Raw genomic sequence first — 27,852 nt, 5'->3', positions numbered from 1 at the left:
CAAACAAGATGGCGGGGTTCGAGATGTTCGACCTCAAAGGAAGGAAACACAAGGAATCTTCTTCGGTAATTTTCATTTCTTGCCGGGAAGTTTTAATCATTTTGTTTAAATAACGCTATTGAAATCTTTTCTTTAGTCTAGAGTGCTTTTGACAGTCATAAGTACATTATTAAGTAGGTAAGTGATCGAGTATATTTCGTCAATTTTCACGTCCTTCACGAAACCAGCTGATTTTCCTCTCGATTTATACCTTACTTTTGTTTGGGTTGTGCCCGGTACGCCAGCACACAATGAAAAAGATTAAAGCCAAAACGAAAGATTATACAGATTCGATAATTTAAATACGAAACTCTCTCGTGTTCACGACAGTACACCAAGGTAATTTTAAACTTTTAAAGGTAGGGGGAATTTCGCTTGTTGAAGTATATGAAGGGGGTAGGGAAATCTGTCATTTCAATCGGTAAAAAGGCCCAAAAGGGCTACTAGATGCATTTTATGGCTGTGAAAAAGTCAAGAAAACGTTCTGGTTTTGTGATTTATTCATATTTTAACGACAAGGCATTTGCAGCAGTTGAAAGGGGTGCAAACTTCTTAACTAGGTATGTGAAAGGGGTACCATTTGTCAATAGAAGGTGCACAATACAAAAGTGTTACCTTTACTGTCAAAAATGGTATATAAATGGGTAAGGGATCGGTCCTCGGGGCAGAGCCTCCCCATTTCAAACTTTTTGGAGTACCTAACCTGTGATAAGCACAAGACCCTAATTAAGGCTTAAAACTGCTGAATAGAGGGTTCAAGGACTCCTAGGGATGTAGCATACTGCTTTAACTCCTTGAGTCCTAGTAACACGCAGTCACCTGATAATTAGTTTAGAATATTGTTAATTTGTTTTCAGTGACAATGTGGAAAGAAGAGAAATTGAAAAAGAAAGGTTACAACATGAACTGAGAGAAAGTGATGACAAACTTAACAGACAAGTGGAAGGTAATAAATTCAAAACACTACGATTTTGTGGCTGAAGATTGTTTAGTGATTAAAGAAATTTAAAGTCAACAGAACATTATGTCCCACAACATTTCTGGTTCAACTAAATAAATCAGTAACCTAGTCAGACATATGTTTTTTGTTAAAAGAAAAATTATTTGCAGACATGTACATTCAAAATACTTTTCAAATTAAGTGAAGATACACTGTATACGGTTTACGAAAAGTGTAAAATTGTGTGACTGCATCTCGTAGCCTGCTAGACTATTCCTGCATTTAAAACATAATCAAAATGCAAATGTCAAGCTGAAATTCTCCAAAAAAAATATTGGAGTATTTTGCCAAGTTTTGAAAATTGAAAACAGCTGTTTAGTGTTCTTACCAGGATTTTCCACCCTGGGGTCCACAGGACCCATAGGGAAGGTAAAAGGGAGTTGTGAGGGAGAAAAGCGGGTCACAATTTTTAGATACAGTTAACAGAAAAAAGATGGAAAATGTGGGAAAAGGATCTGGGTTAAAAGAGACAAGGGAATGGTAGCAGGGACTAAGGATTGATAGGAACTGCTGAAAAGTTCATCAGTTTGAAGCTAAAAGAAAGGTTAATTTCAAACAAACAGGTTGCAGTCAAGGAAAAGTGATATTTGTCTAATAATTTTCTGAGCATTTGAAAAAACCTGAAAGAGGAGGGATGGGGAGAGTGCAGTCTTGTACATTATCCGGTAATGCAATTTGTCAGTTTTGCAATAATAGAATGACTTGAACAATATTTTTCAGCTCATCAAGATAACTTGAAGTCAAGCATTCAAACATTTACTGGAATCTCTACAAGAATTGCAGGTTTTGTTTTATTTATTTTCAAGAAGCATTGTTGCGGGTTCAAAAGGTCATGGATTGTGATTTGTGATTGGTGGATTTCAATCCGTTTTGTATGTTTCTGTGTTTCAAGTGAGGTTTGTTCCTTGTGATTGAAATTAATTATGATTGACAACAGGGAAAAACACATTTGTGAAGGCAGCTTTTGAGCTTAAGAGTTTGCATGTTTTTGAAAAGCGCAGTAATAATATTGTTGTTGTTGTCGATAGCATCTCTTGACAAAGTGAAAAACTTAAGAGAACATCTTCAAGCATGCAAATCCTTACTACACTGCAAGAGAGAAGAACTGAAGAAATACTGGATGGATGGACTAGAGTATAATGAAGTGCTTAATCTCCTGGATAGAATGTAAGGAATATTCCAGTATGGTTCATGGTATCATGTGCAGCTTCATCAGGCTACATGAAAAAGTTAACAGCATTTGACAGCAGCATCTAGGTTATGGCTTTCAGGAAGGGAAATGGGAAAATATAATATTAGGGGTGCTTACCACGATTTACACAGGCCACCCAACTGGAAATCTTGTTCATAACTCCAATAGAACTACAAAATTCGAGCTTGGTGGGAGAACAACCTGCTATAAAGTCTATCCAAACCAGCCGAACAGACTAAAGAGAGTAGAAAAATGGCACCACCTCAAATTACAGCCCATATTTTCAGAAGTTTCCCTAATGAAATGGCACAAACCATTTGATTTTCCTTCCAGAATTTCTGGTTTTAACATGTAAATGGTAGAAAGTAACCAAGGTTAATGTAGCTGGGAATTTGACATTTCATTGTGTCAATAAATTACATGTTTCTATGTACTGAAGTAGCGGGTCGGGGAATTCATATTTCTTATAACCAGGCAAAATCCCTAACCTTTAAGATCCAGTCAGTTAAATGAGTTCAAACTTCCATCTCCACTCTGAGGCAATTTTGAGATTCAGAGGCTAGAGCTGTAATTTTTCTGTCAAGCTTGTTGTAGTTCTACTGGTTCATTCATGTTGTAGAAACCGCCCTTTAATATGTGCATGAACATTGAAATTTCTGAACTATTTACTATCAATTTTGACTTTTGCTTACTTTTTATATGTTCTTAGAGACCAGGTGAAGAATGTCCCAGAACAAATTGAGAAATACAAGAAAAAGAAATATTACCTCCATGCTACAGAGCTTCTTGTCTCCACAGGTGAACAATGACTCAAGGCTAGCAATTAGATCTTGGTTATTAAATTTCAAATGAAATTAAGATTTGTTTAATAATTTGATTTAGTTATGTAATGAAACTGTATATTAATTAATTAGTATTTTGTTATTTCCTCAAGTGCAGTAACTGTAATATTACCGTTTGTGAATTTTCTTTACAAGAAGCGATTTTTAAATTTGTTTCTCTTCCCAGAAAGTGACATTGATAATTTGATAAAAAAATTAATCAACAAATAAATTACTTAGCCTTTAAAATATGATCACTTTGAGATTTTAAAGTGATTTGACGTGAGCCCACATTAAATACCAAAATTAATAATGATAATTATTATTTTAAATACATGATCAAATAAAACAATAACTATATTGTGATATATTACATCTACTTTTTATAATTAAAAGTGTGAGCTTTATTTTCTTGCAGTGTCACTACTTGAAGGTAGCTTATCTGGTGTTGAAGCTTTACGGCATCTGAGACTTGATTTGCAGGCAAGAAAGAAGGTAATATGTTTTATTTTATTATTTTAAATTTTTTTTTAGCTTTGCCTGTTACTGAACAATGAATAGTAAATAAATGCTTAAAGGCAGGGGTACCATCGCAACAGCGGTGAGCCAATTACAATGGTCTCAGAGCTTAAAAGATATGTAAGAAACAGTAAAACTTCATGTGACGATTAAAAACAACAACGGAGATTGACAGATGCATCACATGAAACGTTAGATGATGGACAGATGGTTTTCCAGGATCGTGGGTTTGTCATTTTGGTTCTAAACTAATGGTAGTTTGTGGCTTAAGGGACTAATGTCACAATAGACATCGCTGTTTTGGGTTAATTTTGTGCTTAAGTCATTAGTACTTGGTGCCTAAAACTGTACAAAAAAATGCTCCCTTAGGAATATGAAGATAAGATAGCTAGCAAATTTCATCGTGGAGCACTAATCATAATTATTTTTTGGTGGTTGTTGTATGCATCGCATTAAAGTCAACTTTTTCAAGTTTCAATCCATTTCCATCCTTAGCTTGCCATCTGTTGCAACAGACAACAGGAATTTACTTAGAATTGCAATGCCTAAAAGTAGTCTTAAATAACAAACTGAACTCTTATTTTTGGAATTCAATTGATGAGAAGACTAGATTTAGCTTTTTAAAAAGATAGCAAATACCATGACATAGCCAGCCCTTTAAGCCACTTTCAGCCATTCTTTGACAGTCATTTGCCTTTTCCCAAAACAAAAACTGTGTGTAAAGTAATGAAAAAAAAAATGGTAAAATTAATTTCGAACATGGTGAAAATGCAACAAATGAATGAACAGGAGAATGCAGTCCTTATCTGCTTGCTTTTGTTGGGGTTCCTTTGACATCCATGTCTTGACGCATGATCGCTATTGGTCCCCCTTCTCCCTGAGGCCTTGCCAGGGTAAATTCCAACAAGCGACATGGCCCAAAAAGTAGCGACAGCACGTAAAATGAAATTGTGACAAGAGACAACCTCCCTCGGCCAAATTGCGACAGTAACGGCAAAGCCGACAATAACTGACAAGCATTTATAAAACCGACACGAGACGTTTTAAAATTCAGACGGGCGACATGGGACCCCCCCAGGCAGGGCCTCCTCCCTCCCCCAAAGTAATGGAATGGTAAAATAATTAATGTTGAGCTTTCTGAATTAAATAATTGTTTTGAGTAAATGTTGTTTTGCTCAAGTTATGAGCATGAGACAAAGACATCAATTGAATGACTTGTGCTTTTTAGGTGGAGCATGAATTGCTGATTAAGAATTTGAATACTCATCTCTACCTGAAGTCAGAGAAGAGCAGGCAAAAAAGAACCAAACTTGCAGCTTATATGGCTGATGATAGTCTTTTGAAAGGTTTGCATATTTGACCATGGCACTTTTCATGCTTTACTACCGTATGTTAAATAGTGGGTCCCAAACAAAATGAAATGCTGAATCTATAAAAACAGCAAGTTATAATAAGAACTCTCTAGCACATATTATTTTATCAATATATTATATATTTTATGGTATAACAAACGTGAAAATTAAGGGCAAGTTACATGGCTGTCAGTTCAGAACTATGAACACCAGGCCAGAACAATCCTCCATTCTTAAACAAACAGTGGGTCTCAATTCTCTATATCCAATGGCTTTTTTAATCTGCCTTGGGCTATTTTTATAATTAGTTCTGCTCTAAGTTGTTACTGTACATGTGGCTCTTTCTGTTTCCTTTTGTAATTAATTTAAGCGTACCTTTTGAGAACTTCTTAGTCTTTACTGTTCATGTATTCTTATTTTGTCAGTGTCATCCTCCAGTGTTTCTGGAGTCTTCAAGAAATCGCACACACGAACTGCGTCAAGTAAGACAACACATTTGCTATTCTTACCCCTTAATTAAAAACCTTACTTCAGACTAAAAGTAAAACTTGTTATTAGATGGTGCAACTGCTGATTTGTTTAGGCTGCAAATGCTGCTGTAATTTATGTTAAAAAATTCCAATATACCCCATAACTATAATTTTTGTTCTCTGGTCAGTGCTTTTGAGGGAGGGGGTAAACCATATAATGGCCTACAGGGAGACAGTGCATTTATAGCAGGTAAAGGGATGCAAAGGTCTAAGGTACAGGGTACATGTGGGTATGTGAAAGGGGTACCATTTGTCAATAGAAGGTATGTGAAAGGTGTACAAGAATGGTATATTAAAGGTTAAGGGGTTGGGCTGTGGTGTGGAGCCTCCCTGCATAAAACCTTTTGGAGTACTTCCTTGGGGGTCAGTGAAGCTTCAAGTTACCATCCCATAAGTATGTTGAGTGTCATGATAGTTATATTCAGTAAAGTTGATAGAGAAGAGTGACACCTTTTGATACACATGTTGTTCATTGAAAAAAGGTTTGAGGAAAGTCAAATATATTTCCCTGGATATTCAAGGAAGCTATAAAGACCGTCCTTAACAAAGTTTTAATTCGTAAAATGACTGGCTCTGCAAGATGAAGTAGTATTCTGTGTTCTGATAGGCTACAGAGGGTGGGTTGGTGGGTGGGTACATGATGGGTTTGTGCGTCCAAGATTGTCCTCATTGCTTCTTCAAGACCAAATTCTCTTTTGTCTGTATAAATATGTCCTTTCATGGCCTACTTGTTCTCTTTGCAATTTTGATCATGCGCAAGGTCAACATAACTGGATATTGAGGACAAAATACTTTTTTTTAATATCCAGCCATGTAGACCTTGCACGTGGTCAAAACTGGATATGTAAAAGTTACATTCTTTTTTTAGGAACTCTTTTGATGGAGCCAATGTCGTCAGTCACTTCAGTAAATTCTTCAACTGAGGTATTGTATTATTTTAATCAAAATATGAAGATCGGGCAGCATTCAGATGCCATTTTTCATTGGAATAATTTTTTTAGTAAGGTCAAGGCAGTTCAAGTTGTAATTTGGAAGAAGGAGAATTCTAACACCAGAAAGCTCAGAAAAAATTCCTAGCTCCAAGTGAGAATCAAACTCACAACCCTCCTTGCTCAGAAGCTCTAACCACTGAGCTACTCGAGGGTCTTTGGCGAACAGGGTCGAAATTAAATATAACTACACCAGTCTTAGAGGACTGTCTTGGGGACTTGCTCAAAATCAGCCATCCACCGGTTTACAAGATCAAGACTGTTCAATATAATTTAAAAGAAGGAGAATTCCAACATGCGAATGCTTGGAAAACATTTCGAGCTCCAGGTGAGAATTGAACTCAATGTTGACAAGACGTTGCAAAACTGAATTAATATCCTGTCCTCAGGTGTCCAGCCTCAGATAAAATCCCTGAAAAAAACTACAAAATGTGTGTAGTTGAAATTACAGTGTGTTCAATGTTTTTATTTGACCATTGTGATACTCGTTTCACGTCAAATAACAAGCTGTTTATTTTTGTTTTATGGAAGGTCACTGAGGACCTGAATACTGACCCTGAGGCAGACAGTGATCACTTCATGATTTTGATCATAGAATCACTGTCACTTCTCGGAAAAATTCCTGAGGCAATTGAGGTACTTCAACTATCTTTTTTTTGTCTTTATTGTTAAGGATTCAAATATCCATCACTAGCCACCTCCACTTTGCTGAATAATAAATTATTATTGTTATTATTATACGTTGTACTCACCATCTGTCTTCTGATTGGCTAAGAGCCTACCTAGCTAATTTTGGAAATCAGCACAACCTACAGATTAGTTAGTTATCTGCTAGCAGATAACTGACTAATTTGTAGGTTGTGCGCCCAATGCATGATTTCCAATAACAATATTAATTCAGGTTCTTTGCGACGGTGTGTTTGTCATTATTTTCTTCAAAACAATGTATAATAAAACAATTATTGATCTCGAACTCAGAATTTTTGTTGGGTTCTCCTCTCCACACATATTCTATATATTATTAAAACCAAAGTTACCAGAGTAAAGCCCCTAAGAGCAGAGAAGAGAACCAGCTACAAACTCAACCCACACAGGTTGCCGAGGCCAGGACTCAAAGTCAGGCCATATTGGTGATAGGATGGTGCTCTCTCCTGCTTGTCAACAAACAATAATAATATTATTCTTACAGGGTGATTTTTAACGTGAGAGGACTTTGTAAACCTTGCCCTTGGATTCATTTGCTATTGATTATAAGTATTTGAATTACCAGTTTTGTTTTTATAATTGAGCCCATGGGTAATTTGAACAAATTTGTGATTAATACTTTTAAAAGAATCGTTTTAATAATAAAACAGTATATTTGATAAAATTATAAATTATAACATGTGATATTTGACTTGTCTTATTCTTATTTTTTGGTAGGCAATAAAGAAACGAATGAAGATAGAGATGTCATTGATAATACACAGAGCAACTACCCTTGTCTCCAAAAGGTAAATATAGTTGCTTATAAATAAGTTAGTTTAATACTAGAATTATGTTACAGCAAGGAGCCCAAAAGTTGACCTCTTTTAATTAACTCACATTCTTTCATACAGACAAATGTTAACCAATCAGAAGTCAAGGACAGTTTCCAGAATGTTAATAAATCAAAAGCAGTCACACTTTTAGGCTCCTTGCTGTAATTTCCCTCTGGAACAGGAAGTTTGATTTTTATTGGGCCACATTTTTACTTATGATTGAAAATTTATAAGTTTAATTGCGATGGATATTATCATGAAGCCCAAGATAATTTTCTTACAACATTGAAAACTAGTTTCCTCATTCTTCTCTTTTCCTTTTTTTTTAGGATTGGGCAGCCTGGAGAAATCATTCTTCAGCAGGTAATTACAATGTTTATACTACTACATGAGAAATTTCTGCAATTTGATTGGCTTAGAGCAGGGGTATTTCAGCTTAATTTGAAATACCTACATGTGAAAATTACAAAACCTTTGTGGGTAGTAGTATAAACAAATAATAGCATGATTTGTACGTGATATTTGGAATAAATACCACTCGTGATATTTCAAAATTGTGTCAAATTTCACTCACCTAACGGCTCGTGAAATTATGTATAACAATTTTGAAATATCACTCGTGGTATTTATGCCAAATATCACTACAAATCATGCTATTACCTATACAAATAGCAAATTAATCAAGCGAAGACTTCATAGGGATAACTGTAAGTACTGTCATTCTTACATTATGGCCCTGAAATATAGACAGAAACAGATAACTTCGCAAGTGAAAATTCCAGCTTGTCAGAGGTAAACCAGTTGGCTGTTAGAAGTGTGACCAAGGAGTTTAACTCAGGACCTAACTGAGAACATATACTGCTGGTAGTGAGGGTGGGACCTGAGCTCTGAGCCTCCATATTGCAAGTCCAGCGCTCTAACCACTCATCCACGTTTCCTCCGAAAAATATGTCTCAAAAACAATTTAAAAGACACAAAGATTTCTTTAAGCCCCCACCCCCTCCCTCCCACAAAAAAGTTAATATAATTAATACAGTCAACTCTGTTTAACACGGACACCTTTGGGACTGGCACTAAGTGTCCGTCTTATGGAGAGTCAAATAAAAGGAGTAAAGAAAGGCGGGGACCAACTCTAACTGTCCGTTTTACAGAGGTGTCCGTCTTATAGAGGTGTCGACTGTATTAAAATAATGCTCATCACCCTTTTAGGATACATGGTAAAATTTCTGGAACTGTATAGCTTTGCCTTTTCTTGTTTTTTGTTATGCATTGTTATTCTTTTTTTAGAACCAGCCTCATTATCTGTTTGAGCTGCTAGAAGTGGTGTTTGACTTGTTTAGGGGTGTGGCCCATGCTCATGAGACTGTGCTTTCAGCCATCAACAGAATCATTGTAAGTACTTACAGATGTACATTGTACAGGGTACTTTACAGAAGGTTCATCCTTTACTAATAGTATGCACGTTTTGACAGAGGAGGTCACCTTTAATTTAATTTAATTCGTTTCCCATGGCAAATCAAAACCGTGACACGAAATGAAACAGGTCAGCATCACATTGGCATCAACCATAGCTGCACCAACCCCAGAAAGGCTGAACATACCACCGGATAGCCTGCGTGGCAGGCGTTCGAAAGGGAAGGGGAAGGGAATTAGGGCGCAAGACCTTTCTCCCCCGCACGCCCCCAAATTCCCCCTTTCCCTTCCCCTTTTAACACCTGCCACGCAGGCTAACCACCGGACCCCTCTACTTTTTTGCAGATGGTCAGCACCGAGGCAGTGCGTTCTCCTCAGTCATTTTTAGATCCTTATTGTTCCCTTGTTGTAATGTGTGGTTTGTTGGTCTGAAATTAGATATACATCAGGCAGCGGTTGTTAAAATGTTGGATAGCACTATTCACCGGATAAATCACTATACAGTGGGTAAGTATTACGGAAATCAATTACGCTATCCAGTGGCTAGAGAATTATCCGGTGGATAGTGCTATCCAACGTTTGAACAACCGGGACCAGAACTGTTTGGGTCTGAAAAAGTGTTTTGGGCTTGATTTTCAGGAAGTAAGCTGTACACCCCACCCATATTTACATGGAATACCCCCCCCCCCCCCCCTCCACCTCTATGCTCAGTTATGTTGGCAGCTCAGGGGCACAAGGGCATAAGCACTATTTGTCGTAGGTTTGATTCCCCTTTGGGCACTCAAATGTTCATGACATTACAAATGTGAAAACTTTCTCATTGGAATGCTTCTTACTCTCTCTTACTCTGGTTTTTCTCTTGATATCCCAGAAGGCACCAGGCACTCAGGTGGATTTAGGGGACACAGACATTTATACAATAGATGTTGTTTGGTCTGAGATCCAGTTTGCCGTAAGTTGAAAACTTAGCAATCATAGCTCAAACCATCACTGAACCGCTCACAGTACAGGATTAGAACCAACTTAATAAGGCCCACAGACACGACCAATTTCCAAATGGTATGGCGGTTTGTTGCCTGGAAACTTCGCAAGAGTTACCATAAGCATATCTTGGCAAACAAGTGTTAATGATAAATGTGCACAAAGGTTAATCACAGCAAGCTGGCAGATAAGAATTATGTACAGTAGAACCCGGGTAAATCGAACTCTGAAGGGAAAATATGAAAAACAGTTCGAGTTAGCGGGGGTTCAAGTTAACGGGATTGATTGAATATTGAATTCACCACTTCAACAACTGATAATTACTGATTTTTCAGCACTTCAGTGTGTATGATACAGTGCAAATTTGCTTACTTCATCGAAAATGCATTTTTATGATAAAACGCGATCTGTTCGTTGTTGTAGGGTTAGTTTTAGTGGTATTACCGATTACACAACAAGAAGAGCTAATGGGATGGTTCTTAGAGGGCCACAAGTTTATCAGTTTTTTTATAACTGTCACGTGTTTACCCTCTTTAAATAAAGGCGTTACCTTACCTTACCTTAAACCACTAGATTCTTATTAGTGAGTGATTACTGTAGTCAAATCTGTGTTACACTGTACCTAATGTTGAGGATAATCAGTATTGCCCCACCAAAATAGCTTGTATAACAGTATTACTGTTTATTACAGATTCAAGTGTTACTAGGTGACTACCTGGATGTTCAAAACACTGCAACTCAACAAGGGCCAGTGACGTTTTCTGAGTCCGCAAGGTAACCAGGTCTTTTCGTCATTGCATTTCTCTATATTATATATGACAATGCACAGAAGTTCACATTTTTGTGATAAATCAAAGAACTTTACAGACCCCAAACATCTGTAGATCTTGATTGTCACAGATATCAGAAAGATTTCAATCTTTCCAACAAACCTCACGCTGAAAAGAGATGTCCATCCAGTCATCCCCACTAATGGAATATCCGTTGTTTGCTGGGAATCTGGCTGTCAAGGATATTTATTCGCTCTTGGCAATTTGCTCTTTATATTTTTATCAGCAAGACATCTTATAAGTGGAGTAATATATATTTTTCTTTTTTCATTGTTGCTGTTTTTGTTTAGCGATGTGGCAGAATTCTTTACACTAAGGAGGCGAGGGCTATTAAAATCAGATGAGCGGGTAAGATGCCTGGTTTTCACTTTTTTTTTATCAAAAAGGCACTAGAGTTTGAATATCTCAAACCTCCGTCTGCTTATCTCAAGGATTAAATCAGCATTTCACAGGTTCAATTCCTGACCTTATTTCAAGGCAATCTGTAAATGAGTAGTGGCATTTCAGATATCTTAATAATATTAATGTCCAAGATTCTTCCAGGTTTTTTCCACTGTTTTATTTGTTGAATCGCCATAGCCTTGTCGGAAAGTACCTACTGGCTACATGAATTTTATGATAACTGTCGAACCTATTACCATTTGGTTACTAGTCCATGTGCTCTACCAATGAGCTATAGGAGCGTCGCGGAAGCTAAGGCTGGTCATTAAATCAGGTTCACGTGAAAAACAATTTGCAATACCGCTAAAGGGTGGCATATGTACATTGATGATACAAGCGTGATGGTGAATTTGTTTGTCCTCGTAACCAGCTTCTAGTGATTTCTTGCCACCTTTTATTTTTAGACTCCGCTGTATCGGTTTGAAGGTTCTTCGTCTGCTATAAGCATGAACACGTACATCAGAGAAAGACGGCAGGAATGCATGGCTGGAACAGCGGTATGTGAAAATCAAGGGTCCAGTCTGCGTTGTGGCTTAAATCCAAGGATAACCAGGTTTCATATTTAATCTTTTAGAATGAGGACGATGATGACACTTATGGGGAGCCACTACACAACACTAAACCACAGCTATTGTGTAAACCAAACCCCAGAAATATTACAGGTAAACATTAAATTTTGAGTATCCCACTCCTAGACACCACCTTATATTCTTGACCTGGTCCCAGATGTTTAAAAGGTAAATAACGCTATCCTGAGGATCAGTGGATAACACAATTAGTCCCCCTAATGCTTATCCACTGGATAGTGATTTATCCGGTGGATAGCTCTACCCAACGTTTGAACAACTGGGCCCTGTAAGGTGTGGTCTCGACCAAGAATACCGTTCCCGCGTTCTCGTAAACAAAGACACCAACTTGAGGCTTGTGGTGACAAAATACAATACCCGAGAATTTACCTCGTTTCATTGTGCTTGCTCAGCGGGGCGGAATGGGGAAAGGCTCTTAACCCTTTAAGCCCCAATATCCACGTACAAATTCTCCAAACTGATCTCCATACATTTCCTCACAGAATCAGTTGAGAAAATTTGTTCAAAGATCAAAGCCTTTTCCCTTAGGTGATCATTTTATTTATTCTCATAAACTTTTCTTTTAATTATTTACTGATGTTGTTAGGAGAATATTGATGTTGGTCACTCTTCGAACTTAATTCTACAGCCTCGGTTCAGACCAGAAACTTAAACTGACCTGTTGGTTAGTGAACAAGGAGGCACTTTTTAAGAAAAAAAATGTCAAGACTTCTATTTCCCAGTGTAATTCTTTCATTGGCTTGACAGAATAATTTGGTCAAGAAAAGTCCATGAGTTGATGCGACCATATTTCACTGGCGGGGCTGGCAACATTTGTAAATACACGGGCATTTGACGTGGAAAACATGCTAGTCGAGGTATCACTAATATACTTTTATATTTATATAGTTGTGTTCATCCCTCTGATGACCTTTGTTGGTGAAATTGAAGCAGCCATTAAAATGCAAGGAGAGTAAGTGTGTGTTTGTTTTATTTATATGTTTATTATTACTTTTTTATACATCTAAGTGAAATATGGCATTCCTCTTCCCTGTCGAACATGATTTAGTCAATCTTTTTTTAACAGCTCGTAAACTTGTATTTTCCTTTGCAGAATGAGATGCACCTTGTATGGCTTTATTACCGATTATGTGAAAGATATTTTTGTGGAAGAAATCTTGTTTGATATTCGAGAAAAACTGAGTGAGGTTACTCAAGGTACAGTGCAATTTATAGATTAGTTTCAAAGACATGACTTTGTTGCTATAGTTCCCTTTATGGAAGGAATCTTGTTGGATATTCGCGAAAAACTGAGGGACGTTACTCGAGGTACATAGCTACGTTAAGATGACTGTCAAAGACAAGATTTTTTTTAGTTTCTTTTGTGCCCAGCACGTTCGGTTTTCCTCAGCAAACTTCAGCCCTTCCTTCAGCCTGGAGAAAAAAAAAAAGTTTTAATAGTGCTGCTTTTTCTTCACTTTCTTCAGATCGAGACACGTTTAGAAGAACCACTGATGCCAACAGTCTGAAGGTCCTGGGAGCGAATAGACCCCTATTGCAGGTATCCTTCGCAGTGTTTATCCTTTTACAAAAGCAGAAATAATTAGATGTTATTTACGTTACTGTAACTATTTTTTGCGGAACATAATATCGTAGGGGATTTGGTGATTGGGCAGAAATACGACGTTATAATATTAGCTCCATTGCTACGAGAAAAAACCAAAACGTCACTTACGAAAGAAGTCCAAAATTAAGGCTAGGTTTAAACTATAGCGGATACGTTCTGCGCCGGCACGAAAATCATACAGGATAGGGCCTCTGTTCAAAGATAAGAACGATGTCATTGTTCTTATGTGTGAATTTCGGCGCGATTTCTATAACGGTGCGAAGTTGCGCCGCGCCGATCGAGCGTCACATATCGGACAGGTTCTTTGCCACACTTTGATGTAGTGTGAACAGGTATTCAGACCGTACCGGAAGTGAATAAGTAGAAAAGTGGACTGGAAACCACTGAGACGGAAGTAAATATTTAGGAGTAAGGACTGGGATTTAGAGAACCAGACCCTCTTGGTCAACCGCTCTGGTGTGCGAACGACTTGTTTCAGTTCTGTGCTGTTGCTGTTTATAACATACCGAATAGCTTTTCATGTCGGCACCAAAAGCTACTCGGTATTGTGTAAACACAGCCTAAGCACGAATTTCCTTACATGATAAATAAGCGCGACTTAGCCAAGTCTCATTCGTAGAAACTCGTACATTTGGTACAATTCTTGTCTTGTCTTAAGAGGGGTCTGATATTTCGTCGTGTGAATGGCACTATTATTGTTGTTTTCTGTATTGTTTTTTTTAGTCGAGTGTCATTTTATTTCTTCAGAGCACAGCAACAGTGGAACAGTTAATACAGGATCTCAGGAATCTCATGCACAGTTTACCCAATTATGCACCCCAGTTCCTTGAAATGGTTTGCAAGATGCTCTCTATCTTCAAAGAGAGTTGTTATGATGCATACAAAGGTCATTGCCACTTACTGTCCCATAGTTTACTTGTCCAGTGATGTGACAAGCTACCTCAATATCCGTGAATGAGATGTATTTCTCGTTAAAAACAGTAGGCCACTTCCGAGTTCAAAAAACCCTCACTTTCAAAATGAGGCCAAGTGCGCAGCCTTTCTTGTAAAAATGAATTTTATTTGCATGAAAATGAAAAATCAGTTCCATATCAAAGGCTGAGCACTAAACCTCGTTTTCATACAGAGGGCCGGGGGAACTCGGAAATGGCATATTCTCACTATCAGTTAACTTACCGGTTGAAAGAGCGCCGGACTGCCGACCGGGGTTCGCGGGCTCAATTGCCGGCCAGACTCACTACCTGCCAGCGTTTCTAAAACAGTGTTAAGATCTTGTGACGTTGAGATGCTGGTCTTTTTTCGGCTTCATCCTTTCTTATCAATAGACCAGTTTCACAATGCCCATAATACAGATTATTTAACCCCAAAATTTTTCATAAGCTTTGTCTTCAGGATCTCTTGGGAGGTCCACTGTTGTGTCCAGTGGAAATTAGAAACAAAGTTTATGCAGAATTTTGAGGGGAAATAAAGTGTATTGTGAGCAATTTGAAAGTGGTCTTTTGAAAAGGGACGTAAGAGAACCTACACTGTTGTTGTGGTCTATCTTGAGAAGTTGATCGTTCTTATGGAGGGGTGGGGGAGGGGCTGTCAATCTTACTCCCCTTGATAATTACCCCCCCCCCCCGAAGTGAATGCTACTAACTTCCCCTGTATACTACTCACTCCCCTTGAATTTTACCCATTCTCCATGAATACTTGTCGTTCCCCTCCTCGATACTATTTACCTCTTCCTAGATACAAGATATACTACTATACTATACTATACTAGATACTACTTAGTCTCTCCTCTCTAAATTCTATTTTCGTATCGGATGATGGTTGATTGCAGCTCTTTTACGGTACAGTCCTGAGGGTGTGACTCGTGTTTTTAGCGCTTACTGGACAAAAGATGAGGACATCAGTCGCTGCTTAAGGTAACATAAGTTACTCAGATTAGGTCACACAACCGCAGTAAAATTTAACATTACGTATCAACAGCAAAATTATCTTAGAATGCTATTAGACTACACTGTTCAGTCTTTAAAATGGAATATCGTTCAGGGGTAGTTTATAAATTAATGATTGTGATGTCCGTTTATTTGCAGATCGTTGCCTAACTGGCCAGGTCTTCATCACCATCACTCACATCGACAAAGAAAAGTAAGATCTCTTGAATTTCGCGATTGTAATTAACTGGTTCTAGTCAACTAAGGAAGGACAACTTGGGTAATGTAAATCAATTTTATTCTCGTAGTACTTCAAACAATTGGTACATTCTTCAGTTGTGATCCTTTCCATCGCTAAAGGTTCTTCTGAAGGAGTCTGAACCAAGCGCCTCACAAATCCCAGGGCTTTTCACCAAGATTTCAAGTTGCCGGGTATATGCAGTTTGGAGGCGGGGAATTGAACAGCTAAGAAGTTATTTTGGTTTAATTTTCCTTCTGTTTCCTATGAAAATACCCTTAGACATGCTCATAGAATCCGGGGGAAATCCTCGGCCTCGTGCCCTTTGTTCCAGCCCTGGAAAGGCCAAACAACTAGGTTCATGTGCATGTGAATCTAGTTGTTAGTTTTACTATTTGATGTCGCTACACCTTGAATTAAATTCTATTTATAGCTAAATGACTGCTCCTAAGCAATCTAAGAGGGTTATGGCTACTAACGATGCGTCATTTTTAGGAGGACGATGAACAGGATCTTGAAGCAGCTAGAAAACGAAACCAAAAGGTAACACTGGAGCAAGTTTCTTCTGCTTTTGTTGGTTTTGGATGAGCTACCAGTCATTCGATTAAAAAATTTAGCAGTTAATTTAGCACGTTTGGTCATGTTTTCGGCTATGGTTGAGACAGGAAGGAACTACCCTTGTTAATATTACATTACACGTCTTATTTTGTTCCGTTTTAAATACAGGAGACTGATATATTGACGGACAATCTGGCGAAACACACTCTTAACGATGGCGAGGTGTTGTTTGAAACACGCGACCTACGAACACTGGCAAATCTTCAGGAGAGTATGGTAAGGAGGTGATAGTATTAAGAAAGGCCGAGTAGTAGTGTTACTCACCTTGCGTGACTTACACTGCCAGCCTGAGGTGACTCAATCTCTCGCTTCGCCCCGTATGTTTTTAAGCAACCAGAAAAATTTAGGAGGCAGCGTGACCGAGTGGTTAGAGCGCCGGACTTGCATTCGGAAGTCCCCGAGTTCATGTCCCGCCCTGCTGGCCCGATTTTTTCTCGGTAGTCCCGAGCTGACATCCTCGATCATGCTTGCTGAATAAATAGCCAACTGGTTTACCTCCAGTTGATATTCGTGACCCCGTTATGTTTGCTAAATTTTATTGTTTCAGTTGTTTTCTCGGCCCCACTAGCCTTTGCTCTGTAAATACTGCCGAAGGTGAATAAAGGAATAACATGATTATGGTGATGATAATGATGATTATGATAATGATAATGTTTATGATTGTGATTATGATTTTTATGATTTTATTATGCTGATAATAATTATTACTTCTGTTACGTGATCTGCCTATTAGGATACCTGTGTTTTGACAGGCAAACTAAATTGCCGTTTGCACTGTGAGAGACTCACCTTAGGTCATCAATTAGATCTCTCACTACGCTAGACTCGCCTTGCATGAGCAGCCTCGTGTGACAACCCGGGGAAAAGGCTTTGACGTAAGTTGCACACGTTGTTGTTTTGACAGGAATGGCTGGCAGGTCATATTCGAGGTTTTACCACCAGCCTAACAGCGCAGTCCACATCTATAAGCTTGGTATCGTCTGATACCCAAGAAAGAATCAAAGCGGTGAGCTCTGTATCTGTGTTCTGGAGACGGTTGTAGGAGAATGGGGTGATTCGTAGTTGTAATAGTCCGCTATGCAGCCGTTTTTAGTGTCGTCGCGCTTCTCCCTTTGTGGGGAGGAGCGTTGCGTGACGACACTTAAAACGGCTGTGCAGCAGACTGTAGTTGTAAGGGCTTCTATACACTTTACTTTAAGTTCTGTGTTTTTGTGGGCTTGGCGGTGCACAACGTACGATAGCATTCCTATCATTTTGATCTTATTGGCCAATAAAAACGTCGCACTAAATTATTCCCTGTCAATTTGTGAACAAAAAAGAAGGATTGTGCACTGTCAGTGAGCTCCCAACGTAAACTGTAGCAGTCATGGTTGCCACAGGTCAGGAAATGGTCAGGGAAAATAAAATTTATTCAAGGTCACGGAAAAGTCAGGGAATTTCACTTCGAGTCAGGGAAAATTTAAGTCTTTGAAAGAACTCAGGGAAAAGTGAAATTTTAAAGGTACATTCAGTTGGTACTTTTTTACGGACATGAATCATGTTGTATTGAACAACAAGCTGATGTTGTGTTTTCAAAAAAATCACTCTTGTTTGCATATCATATTAAGGAACTATCAATTCATGCACATTACATGCGACTTGCTAAAAGCATAAATAAATAGGTGGAGAGGGTGGCTGTGAAGGGTATCAAAACTAATTTGGGAAATTTTTAATTCACTTGGTTAGGGAAATTTTACATTTGTCAGGAAAAAGTCAGGGAAAAGTCAGGCAATTTTAAAAACCTCTGGCTACGGCAACCATGCCAGTGTTATTTTGATGTTTGCCTTGTCTTCTCTATTGACTATAGTCTGAAATAGTGTGTGCTCAAGCAACTAAAAAACTTGAGGCGACTGTTGTGGGTGGGACGGAGGGTATTTTCCCTGTACTTCAGGAAATCGGATTTTTCTTCTAGAGAAAACAGCTGAATAAAGACTCAACCGTTGTTTAAGCTGAAGTATTTATTTGATATAGTTTCTCTAAACATGAATGCGTGTAACATAGTATGCAGTCTTTTCACTCTAAGCACCTCATATAAAACTGACAAAATTTTAAACCACCTTACTCATCTCAGACATTAATGCTAATATTGTTAATACCTTTTTGTTGAAGCAGGTTGTCTAAGCGATCGTATTTTAATACTTTTAACTGAAAACTCATTTAGCTACAAATAAATTGATGCTTTTAACCAATGCAATTTAACTTATGAAGTTAACTTATAATAACTTATAACTTAACTTATAATAATCTATTACCCTTTGCGCAGAGCGGTTTTCTCCTGTCCTTTGTTACACCAACGCGAAAGCAATTATCTTCGGCGGTTTCATTTACGCTAGTCACTCCAGTGAACCAATCATAGCTCGAGGAAAGTACACTTCTCTCGTGCCAAGCGCGGGAAACCTTGTGCAATTGGTTTTCTTTTGGACCTGATTGGTGGAAAACGGGGTGGCGAAGTTGTTTTAGCCAATCAGAAAGCACAGTAGTGTAAAATTAAAGCAGATGCTTTTTAACACTGAAGTGAGGACCGCTCTGCGAAGTAACTTACCTTCATGTGTGAAAACGATATTATAATAGATGCTTTGAACTATATAACGTATCTCATCGAATGATAAAGCAATTTAATAGTAATGAATTAAAATGATTAATTTATGCATTAAATGACACAATATTAAACTTGAAACAGAGAGAAGTCAAAAGTGGCTTTGGAATTGCGTACGTTTATGGTAGAAACTGGGTAAGTTAGTTTTACTAAGCTATTTAAAATAACCAGGAAGTGTATTAAACCTATGTACTTCCCATGAATTAAACGTGTAATTAAAATTTGCGACAGCAAATGATATGTTAAACAGGAACTAAGGTGATTAACTTCTCATTTGGCTTTGTTTTCCTGGTTTGTTCGGGTGCTAAATGTTATTTTCTCTAACAGTAACCAACAGCAACTCGGAGATATCAGAGAAGAGTTAAATACGTCTAATAAATTCCTCGCCAGCCACCGTAAAGAAACTCGAATGCTACCGTTTTCAGTGAAAGCCCTTCGCGATAGCTAATCTCTCTTACAAAAAAGCAGAATTTCGGGCTTTTAAAATTGAGAAAGATAAAACAATGATGCGAAGTGAACAAAGGCTCGTTCAGTCTGTTAGCAGAAGTATCTCTTGTAATACGAAATGCGTTAAAGCCAGATTTTAGGCAAACAATGTCATGATGCCAACACGTAATGCTCTAAGGTATTTGTAAAGCTAAAATAGCCTCTCTGACATGCTTACCTTCATCTTCCTTAAGTCTATGCGTACCGTAAAAACTTGGTGGAAAATTTAATTTAAGTTTTCAGGTAATTCTCGTACTTTGTGATAAAACTGAGAAATAGCAAAAGACACAAAACGTAAAAAGGTGTGATACATTGTATAGTGGAGAGAAGATGTTGCTAATTGTTGTATGGAAGAAGGTTCACAAACCGTTTATGAACCTTCTTCCATACAACAATGAGCAATTGAATATTACATACCACATAACTGTCTCAAAATATATGACTGTTGGCGGCAAAATATGAAACTTGACGTGGATACTTACTAGTATTTTAAAGAACGTTTAGAAGTAATGTTGGGTTTTAACAGCGCTACATTTTCCTTTTACAGCCGAGTTCTGATAAAGCTTTCCAGGTCAGGATAATTTGAATGTTAATCCTAAACCGCCTTTGGGACAGGCGACAAAAGGGAGAAAGAATAAATTAAGTGCATTTCTTCTTGCACGCGTTTCATATTTGCTTGAACCCATGTGCATCTATCTAGTCTTAAGTGTACATGTTCATTGTCACTTTTGTTTGGCTGTTTACGTTGCAGCAAGAGATTCCGCCAGTCTCTGAAGAAATCCTAAAGTGAGTATTTTCAAACGTTTATACAAGAGAACATTTATTATCAGACTTCGAAATATTTTTGTTGACCGGTTGTCGTTTGAGGAATTTTTTTGGTTGTCCAGCAAGTTGGGCGTTAGGTGTAAGCTTGTGTAAGCGCATTTTCCCACCCTTTGTGCCAGTCCCGCGCTTGGCATGGGCTAAACATTTTCCCGCGTTTTGTGCCACTATTGCGCTTGGTATGGGCTATGCATTTTCCCGCCTTTTGTACCCCTATCGATTAATTAACAATTATTCCTCGAGCCCGAATTAAATGGGCTCTGAGTCAATAGCCCATGAGGCCGAAGGCCGAATGGGCTATTAACTCAGAGGCCATGAGGGCGAGGGAAATGATTGTTTTAGTAAAATCCAACTAGTTGGTCAAAAATATCGAGAATAAAAAAAGTTTAGCTAGTCAAAGCTAGACTTTAATCCTTTTTTGCCGCCAAAAAGCCTGCGCTTTTCGCTACTAGGGGGCTATAACATATAGCCTAGTAGTAGCTCAACCAATCAGAACGCAGCATTGATAATAGACCACTAGTTGGATTTTACTAATACGACATTCCCCGTCACTTTTCAATAATTCCCTAAGCAAGGGTTGCATGTTAAGTTTGTGTCGAAATTCGTCTGGTTTTCTTTTACTCAGTCAATATTTGTAGTTGCTCTATGTGTTAGCTTACAACGATCATTTATTTAGAAACATTTTAATGCGGAGAAATTTATGTCCTCAAAGACCCTGAAACGACTTGTCAGGACTAAATATCCATTTGTTGACAATATTTCCGCTGGGCCTTTTAGGATGAAAAACTTGCGGTGTGGGTAATGGGGTAGCCTCTTTCATACGTCCGTGTATAAGTTTCTTACTATTTACAGTGTTTCTCCATTAGATCTCTGACGACGCTCGCCGAAGACTTTCAGAACATCTCTGAATCATGTTTGCTCGTGCTTCACCTGGAGATCCGATGCCACTGTTTTTACTTCCTCATGAGGGCTGTACAGGAAGTAAGCGACTTTCGCTTTACTCAGCAACAAACAATCTCATGAATGAAGTCTCTTGAAAGATAAAACGAATCAGTAATGATCGCATTCCACGATGTAATCCACTGATTCAAAAGCAAGAATAACCCTAATTAAGCATAACAAGTAACACCATAGCATTATAGGAAAGTACCTGCTCAGTAGCTTTCATTTGAATGCCCTTGCTTCAGGATTTTATTTGCAGACTCAGAATTTAGCGCCACCTTAAATCAGTGTAGTGGTGCAGAAAAGCACCACGAAGTAGCTTTTCGTCTCTTGTCGATCTTATTGACTGGTAAAATTCAGTTTATTCTGAAGTCTTCTGTGTTTTCTGATTAGTTTGTGGTTTTCCTGTCATTGTGTTAATTCAATCTTTGTATTTTTCAGTCTTCCTACATGTGCAGCTCTAATGCTATGGACCCAGATTCCAACGTCAACAATCTGAACAAACGTTTGTCGGCCTTTGAGGAGATAGCGACCGCTTGTATGGGGCATTACAAGTTCAGGTAAATTGACAAACAAAGCCACCGGTTGGGTTGAGTGTGAAAACACCCCACGGTGTCCACCCAAAGGAGGTACCTTTTTTAGGCCTCGGGTATATCAAAGGGTAGTGACTTCACTAGATGAAGTAAAAGAAAGTGTACGGAAATCTGTCATTACGTTTTGTCAGAGGACCTAAAAAGGCTGACAGGTGCATTTTATGGCTGTGAAAAAGACAAGAAAACTTCCTGGTTCAGTGTGATTTTATTTATTTTTAAAAGACGGTGCATTTACAGCAGTTAAAAGGGATGCAGCGTTCTTAACCAGTGTGTGAAAGAGGCATCATTTTTGTCAAAACGAGTTGGATAAGGTCTTGGACTACGGGGCGGAGCCTTCCTGTACAAAATTTGGTTGAGTACCCCCCACCTGGGGAAAACATTGAACACTGTCTCTTGCAACTTGTCTCGCAATCAATTTTGTTTTCCTTTATGATGTTTGAAAAAGTGGCCCATGGTATAACATACTGAGAAGTAGAACTTGGCTGTACATTACACAGCGATACACCTAATGCTGCAGTGTAACGCTCCTCCTGTAATTTGTGTAGCAACAAAAATTCGAGATAAGTTGCATGAAACATGGCCTATTGCGATTTTGCTGAGATGGGAGCCAACGATCCTAATGCCAGCTTATGCAGAATTTCCCATGATGTAAGACAGTTTAATCTTACCTCATCAACTCATTACATAGAAAGCCCAGCTGAGGGTCAGCTGTCCAACACGCGAGCAACATTTTCTGTATTTAGTTCACCGGAGGATATAACTGTTGTATTTTTTTTGTTTTCAGATATTTGTTTGAAGGAGTTGGTTTCCTTGTTTCGTCGATTCTGGTTTCAAATATTTCGGAGATCAAAAGGATCAATCAAAATGGCATTAAGAAAATGTAAGGAGAGAAACCCCTTCACCCCTTTTTAATAATGGTCGCTCTTTTTCTTTTCCGCAAGTTATGTTTAAAGTCTAGCCATGAGGGCGCAGCGGCCGAGTAATGGGTGGATGGACTTGGTTGGTCTTTGTCATTATATCTATTAGTTTTATTGACAAGAAACCTTACTTCGCATTCTCTCTCTCGACCCAATTTACACTTATTATTTATTTTTCCCATTTTACAGTTGTGGGGTATCCTAGCCTTTGAATGAACTTGAAGCTGAGGTTGACCTTGTTTTGATACTCACCTCGTTCCTTTTTTTTGTGGAAATTATGCTTAAAAAATACTCGTTATCATAAGAACAACATGATTTACATAATAAAGCAGGGAGGGTTGTATCAAAACAAGGTCAACTCCAGCCTCGTTTTCACCTGTAACCGTAAAATGGGCGATTGCTTAAATGGTTACCAGCGACATAATGTCAGGGGTAACAAAGCGATAAACTGTCTTCTCATTTGTACTGATACACAGCATTATTCTGTTGCACAGAGCTGTTGTGACAGTGGTTTATCATCTCTAATAGGCGTTTGCACTGAAGAGGTGATGCGCCCTAACCTCCCGCCCCGTCTTGTTCAGATAGTTTTCGTGCCGTTCCTGAGTACTCTTTGGACAAAGAATCCAACCAAAGTGTAGGGGGCTTTTGTTCGTACTAAAGCAAATCATTTGAAATGACGCAACAAATGACACAATTCCTTTTTTCCGGGTATTTTACAGGTGCCGAAATATCTTTGCTATCCAACAAAACCTGACAAACATCACCATGTCGAGAGAGGCGGATCTTGACCGAGCCCGCCAGTACTACGAGTTGCTTTACTCAAATCCTGATGTAAGTACCAAATCTCCCTCAGTTTCTGCGAGTTCAATCAGCCAATCACACATAAACCTAAAACGACTCGCAAATTTCTCTTTGGTAAACAGAGAGCGGCGAAAAGTCGAGTCTACAAAAGATGACATTTAGATTATTTTTGAACTGTTACAGAAAAGAAAGAGTTTCGTGACCAGGAATCTAGCCAGGTTCTTCCTCCTTTTGTAAAAAATGTCGTTCATAACTGATAGGCTTTCCTTTCCTTTCTCAAACTTTTAAAGTGAATTCAACTTGAGCCTTAAGTTTGTTCTTTCCAACTTAATTGCTAATTAAAATTTTAGTCTTTGCCTTATGGGGACACAACCTAGGGCATATATTATATCCTCCACGACTTCAGGCTCGCTTTTCGGTTTGAAATTTGGGAAATTCAGCGTGCCTAACGGAACGGTACATTCCGGTTGCACAGACCCGACCCGGGCCACCGCGCGTTTAGTTATTGTTCTTGTAAGCTGGATGCAAAAGAAGGGTACTGGCGACAACAATTTTGTCAAATGAAAAGGGACATTTCGGTCCGACCGACCGAAATGAGCGGGCGGGTCAAAGTGGACCACCTTCTAAGGTGGTCGCAAATATTCCGGTCAGACCGAACCGAAATGGTCCGTTCCACTTGATTTCTAACAGAATTTTCCTGAATTTTGGGCTGAATGGAAAGCACCCCTAGTTTATCATCTTTCCTGATCTATGGAGCCATCTTGCATCCTCTTCACCGAAATGAGGGTGCCTTTAAGGCCACGACTTGACGTATCCGAGATTTTTTCTCTCCGTTTTCAAAAAAGTGCGCATCCACACGTAATCACTTTCGCAAACCTTCGTGTTCGAAGACGACAATCCGGCTTTTTCATAAAAATCTCCACTCAAGGGACCGTTTACAAACATCTGTGTTTATTGTGCCTAAAGACATCGTTTATGTCAACCTGGTTTCCAGGTTTAACCCTGGGAACGAGGTTGCGTTTACATGTGCACGGAAGGTTTAAACGGAGAAAAAACATCCGTTTTAAAAAATATCTGGATACATGTGGAAGGGGCGTCGGTGACTCTGCGTTTGAAATAGAACTCTGTATGGAGTACTAAAGGTCTGATGAAATGTTTTATTACTATTACTGATTGTAGAAGAAATAGTTGCTCTTAAGCAAATTTTGTGTTATATTTCCCCAACAGGAAACACTGACGTCTATTGATGAGCAAGGTGCTAAGTTTACCCAGAGAGAGTACGCTGACCTTCTGTCATTGCAGGCACGGAGCCAGACCATTAGAGATCACAGTGCTCATGAGCACCGTCTTAAAAGGCTTGATGAGATATTTAAAAAATAGTAACTTGGGTTGGTTATAAACTCTGCTATCAAGAGTCACTCAATGAACGCAATCCTTAAAATATGTGGCTGCTTTTCGTTGCGCTAAATCGCGCCAGACAACAGTCGCGTATGATCAGTACTTCCGATAGCTTAGAAATTATCTGTTGCATTTCAAGTTGTGATTTACGGGGGCATTCTTTCTTGAATTTATATTTTCATTACTGTATTTTATTTCTGCAAGTTTACAAACCAAATCAGTTAAACTAGAGACATTTAATAATGGATCATATCACAGCACTCTTTATTACAGTCAAGGGATGTCTTCATGGACAGAAGTTAATCGCAAAGAAAATAAAAGTTTATAAGCTTAATGTTTATATACTGGTTAGAAACGTTACATTTATCAGGTTGAAAAAATAAACTTTGGATTAATGTAATCTGTGTCATGAAGTCCCTGCATCTTTTGTGTTTGTTTCTTTTCCTTGCGCACAGTCATTAGGTAGCTAAGGTAAACAAAATGGACCAGTAAGACAAAACGTTACACATGATTCACGCTTTTTTGTACTTTTCTTTGCCGTCTTCACATGACTACGACTTGAAACTGCCGAATTTCACGTCCGTCAAAACAACGATGTTCTAATTCGCTGTCAATCTTGGTATTAAACTCCACAAAAATTAACCAACATATGACAAATTAAACGACACGAAATAACAGCCTATTTTGATTCATCTGCCTACTATTGGCTGATACGCCCATCCTTGGTTGATTTGCCTACTTTTGTTGATTTGCCTACGTTCGTTGATCCAAAGTAGACTGATCACCCAAAGTAAGCAAATCAACAAAAGTAGGCAGATCACCCAAAGTAGGCAAATCAACAAACGTAGGCAGATCACCCAAAGTAGGCAGATCAAATAAAGTAGGCAAATCAACACAAGCAGGCAGATCAACCAAAGAAGGCAAATCACCCAAAGTAGGCAAATCAACAAAAGTAGGCAGATCACCCAAAGTAGACAAATCAACCAAAGCAGGCAAATCAACCAAAGTAGGCTAATCAAAAAAAGAAATCGTTGTTGTACCGAGCACTTTGTTATATCGAGGTTCCACTGTAACCTCCTGAAAAAACCAAAAGATGGCCGCTGTCAAAAACTGAAAGTAGATGACCTTGCAAACACCCTACAACGTTGCCAAACGTCATTTCCAGGTCTAATTTGACTATAAACTGACTTAGAAGAAATTTAAAATTTTGACCCCAAATTATAGGCTGACTTCTTTAATTAAAAAAAAGGGTAACCGCAGTCAGGTTTAGTCTGCAAAACTACAACTCACTCCTGTGTGGTCAGTGCAGGAATACAAACATCGATTAATTTGCCAACTTTCATTACAGACTGATCGAGTTAGAATAAAGGCAAAAAAGTTTGAAAGGGTGCGAAGTCAGTTTTTCAGTGACGTTTCCGTTGACAGATCGTAAGGGAGTATATAAGAGAACCGATTTTGAGAACCGGGCGGACACCCTATCGAGAATTCCCAGTAGTCCCACCCCCCGGGATTATTAAGCGCGTGGCAAACTTGCCTACACTCTTTTTTTTATATAAGAATGTTGTTTTTCCGGCCCAGGCTGAATATTCTTATTTTTCTTCCGTTTATAGGCTGAAAATATTCTTGTATTATTCTTAAATTATAGCTTATGACATTTCCGTTTTAGAATTTATTGGGGTATCAAGTACAAGTGTTTGGTATCTAGATCTTTATCGCGTTACATTGTGCACGTGCTCCATCGCTTTTCGTTGCAGTCAGCGAGGTCAAGATGTCACGTCAAACGACACTTGGCCGTTTTGGCTTTCAAAAAAGCATTTCGCACACAAAATTATACCTATCCTTTTCAAAATCTCAGCCTCGGCTTTATTCTTAAAATATTCTTAAAATTTCGCAAATTTCAGCCTCGATATTCTTATAAGATATATTCTAACAAAAAAAGAGTGTACTTTGGGTGATATGCCTACTTTTGGTGATCAGCATACTTTTGTCGATTTGCCTACTTTTGGTAATCTGCCAACTTTTGTAGATTTCACTCCTTAGCTTTTGGTGATCAGCCTTCTTTAGTTGACTTGCCTACTTTGGTTGATTTGTCTACTTTCTTTTATTTGCCTATTTTGGGTGATCTGCCCACCTTCGATCATTTGTCTACTTTTCTTGATTTGCCCTAACCCTAACCCAAACCTAACCACAACTCTAACCCTAACCTCTAACCCTAACCCTAACCCTAACCTAACCCTAACCTCTAACCTCTAACCCAAACCCAACCCTAACCTCTAACCCTAACTTCTAACCCTAACCCTAACCCTAACCCTAACTTCTAACCCTAACCCACTACCCTAACCTCTAACCCTAACCCTAACCCTAACCCTACCGTAACCCTAAACCCTAACCCTACCCCTAACCCTAGCTTTAACCCCTAACCCTAACCCTTACCCTACCCCTAACCCTAACCCCTAACCCTAACCCCAACCCTAACCCTAACCTCTACCCCTAACTTCTAACCCTAACCCTAACCTAACCCTAACCTCTAATCCTAACTTCTAACCCTAACCTAACCCTAACCCTAACCCTAACCCTAAGCTTAAACCTAACCCTAACCTCTAACTCTAACCCTAACTTCTAACCCTAACTTCTAACTCTAACCCCAACCCTAACCC

At 38.6% G+C, this 27,852-nt stretch overlaps 1 protein-coding gene across 1 annotated transcript; it reads left to right on the top strand.

Annotated features, from left to right (window-relative positions):
* LOC140933660 (exocyst complex component 4-like) lies at nt 1-25,599 on the top strand. The gene is made up of 35 exons (XM_073383264.1): nt 1-65; nt 137-177; nt 897-985; nt 1,760-1,822; nt 2,068-2,206; nt 2,941-3,029; nt 3,471-3,547; nt 4,800-4,917; nt 5,349-5,405; nt 6,322-6,377; nt 6,974-7,078; nt 7,865-7,935; nt 8,292-8,325; nt 9,250-9,354; nt 10,247-10,327; nt 11,048-11,130; nt 11,477-11,534; nt 12,032-12,124; nt 12,202-12,289; nt 13,103-13,166; nt 13,308-13,411; nt 13,681-13,754; nt 14,568-14,706; nt 15,649-15,733; nt 15,905-15,959; nt 16,479-16,526; nt 16,710-16,817; nt 17,506-17,607; nt 19,321-19,371; nt 20,474-20,508; nt 21,411-21,525; nt 21,928-22,046; nt 22,864-22,959; nt 23,716-23,827; nt 25,025-25,599. The coding sequence occupies exons 1-35, from the start codon at nt 9-11 to the stop codon at nt 25,175-25,177; spliced, it is 2,964 nt and encodes a 987-aa protein (XP_073239365.1). The 5' UTR covers nt 1-8; the 3' UTR covers nt 25,178-25,599.
* The last annotated feature ends 2,253 nt before the right edge of the window (nt 25,600-27,852 follow it).

The sequence above is a fragment of the Porites lutea genome, chromosome 4 (genome assembly GCF_958299795.1).
Source record: "Porites lutea chromosome 4, jaPorLute2.1, whole genome shotgun sequence".
NCBI lineage: Eukaryota > Metazoa > Cnidaria > Anthozoa > Scleractinia > Poritidae > Porites > Porites lutea.
Note: the sequence above shows the minus strand (reverse complement) of the source record. Positions and strands in the feature narration are given on the sequence as shown.

What these genes read in the sequence shown, in the direction of transcription:
- LOC140933660 (XM_073383264.1), top strand. Translation starts at nt 9, where the DNA reads ATGGCGGGGTTCGAGATGTTCGACCTCAAAGGAAGGAAACACAAGGAA. An exon ending in AGAGCTTCTTGTCTCCACAG is followed by an intron (nt 3,030 to 3,470) that starts GTGAACAATGAC and finishes ATTTTCTTGCAG; the next exon opens with TGTCACTACTTGAAGGTAGC. An exon ending in TATTAAAATCAGATGAGCGG is followed by an intron (nt 11,535 to 12,031) that starts GTAAGATGCCTG and finishes TTTTATTTTTAG; the next exon opens with ACTCCGCTGTATCGGTTTGA.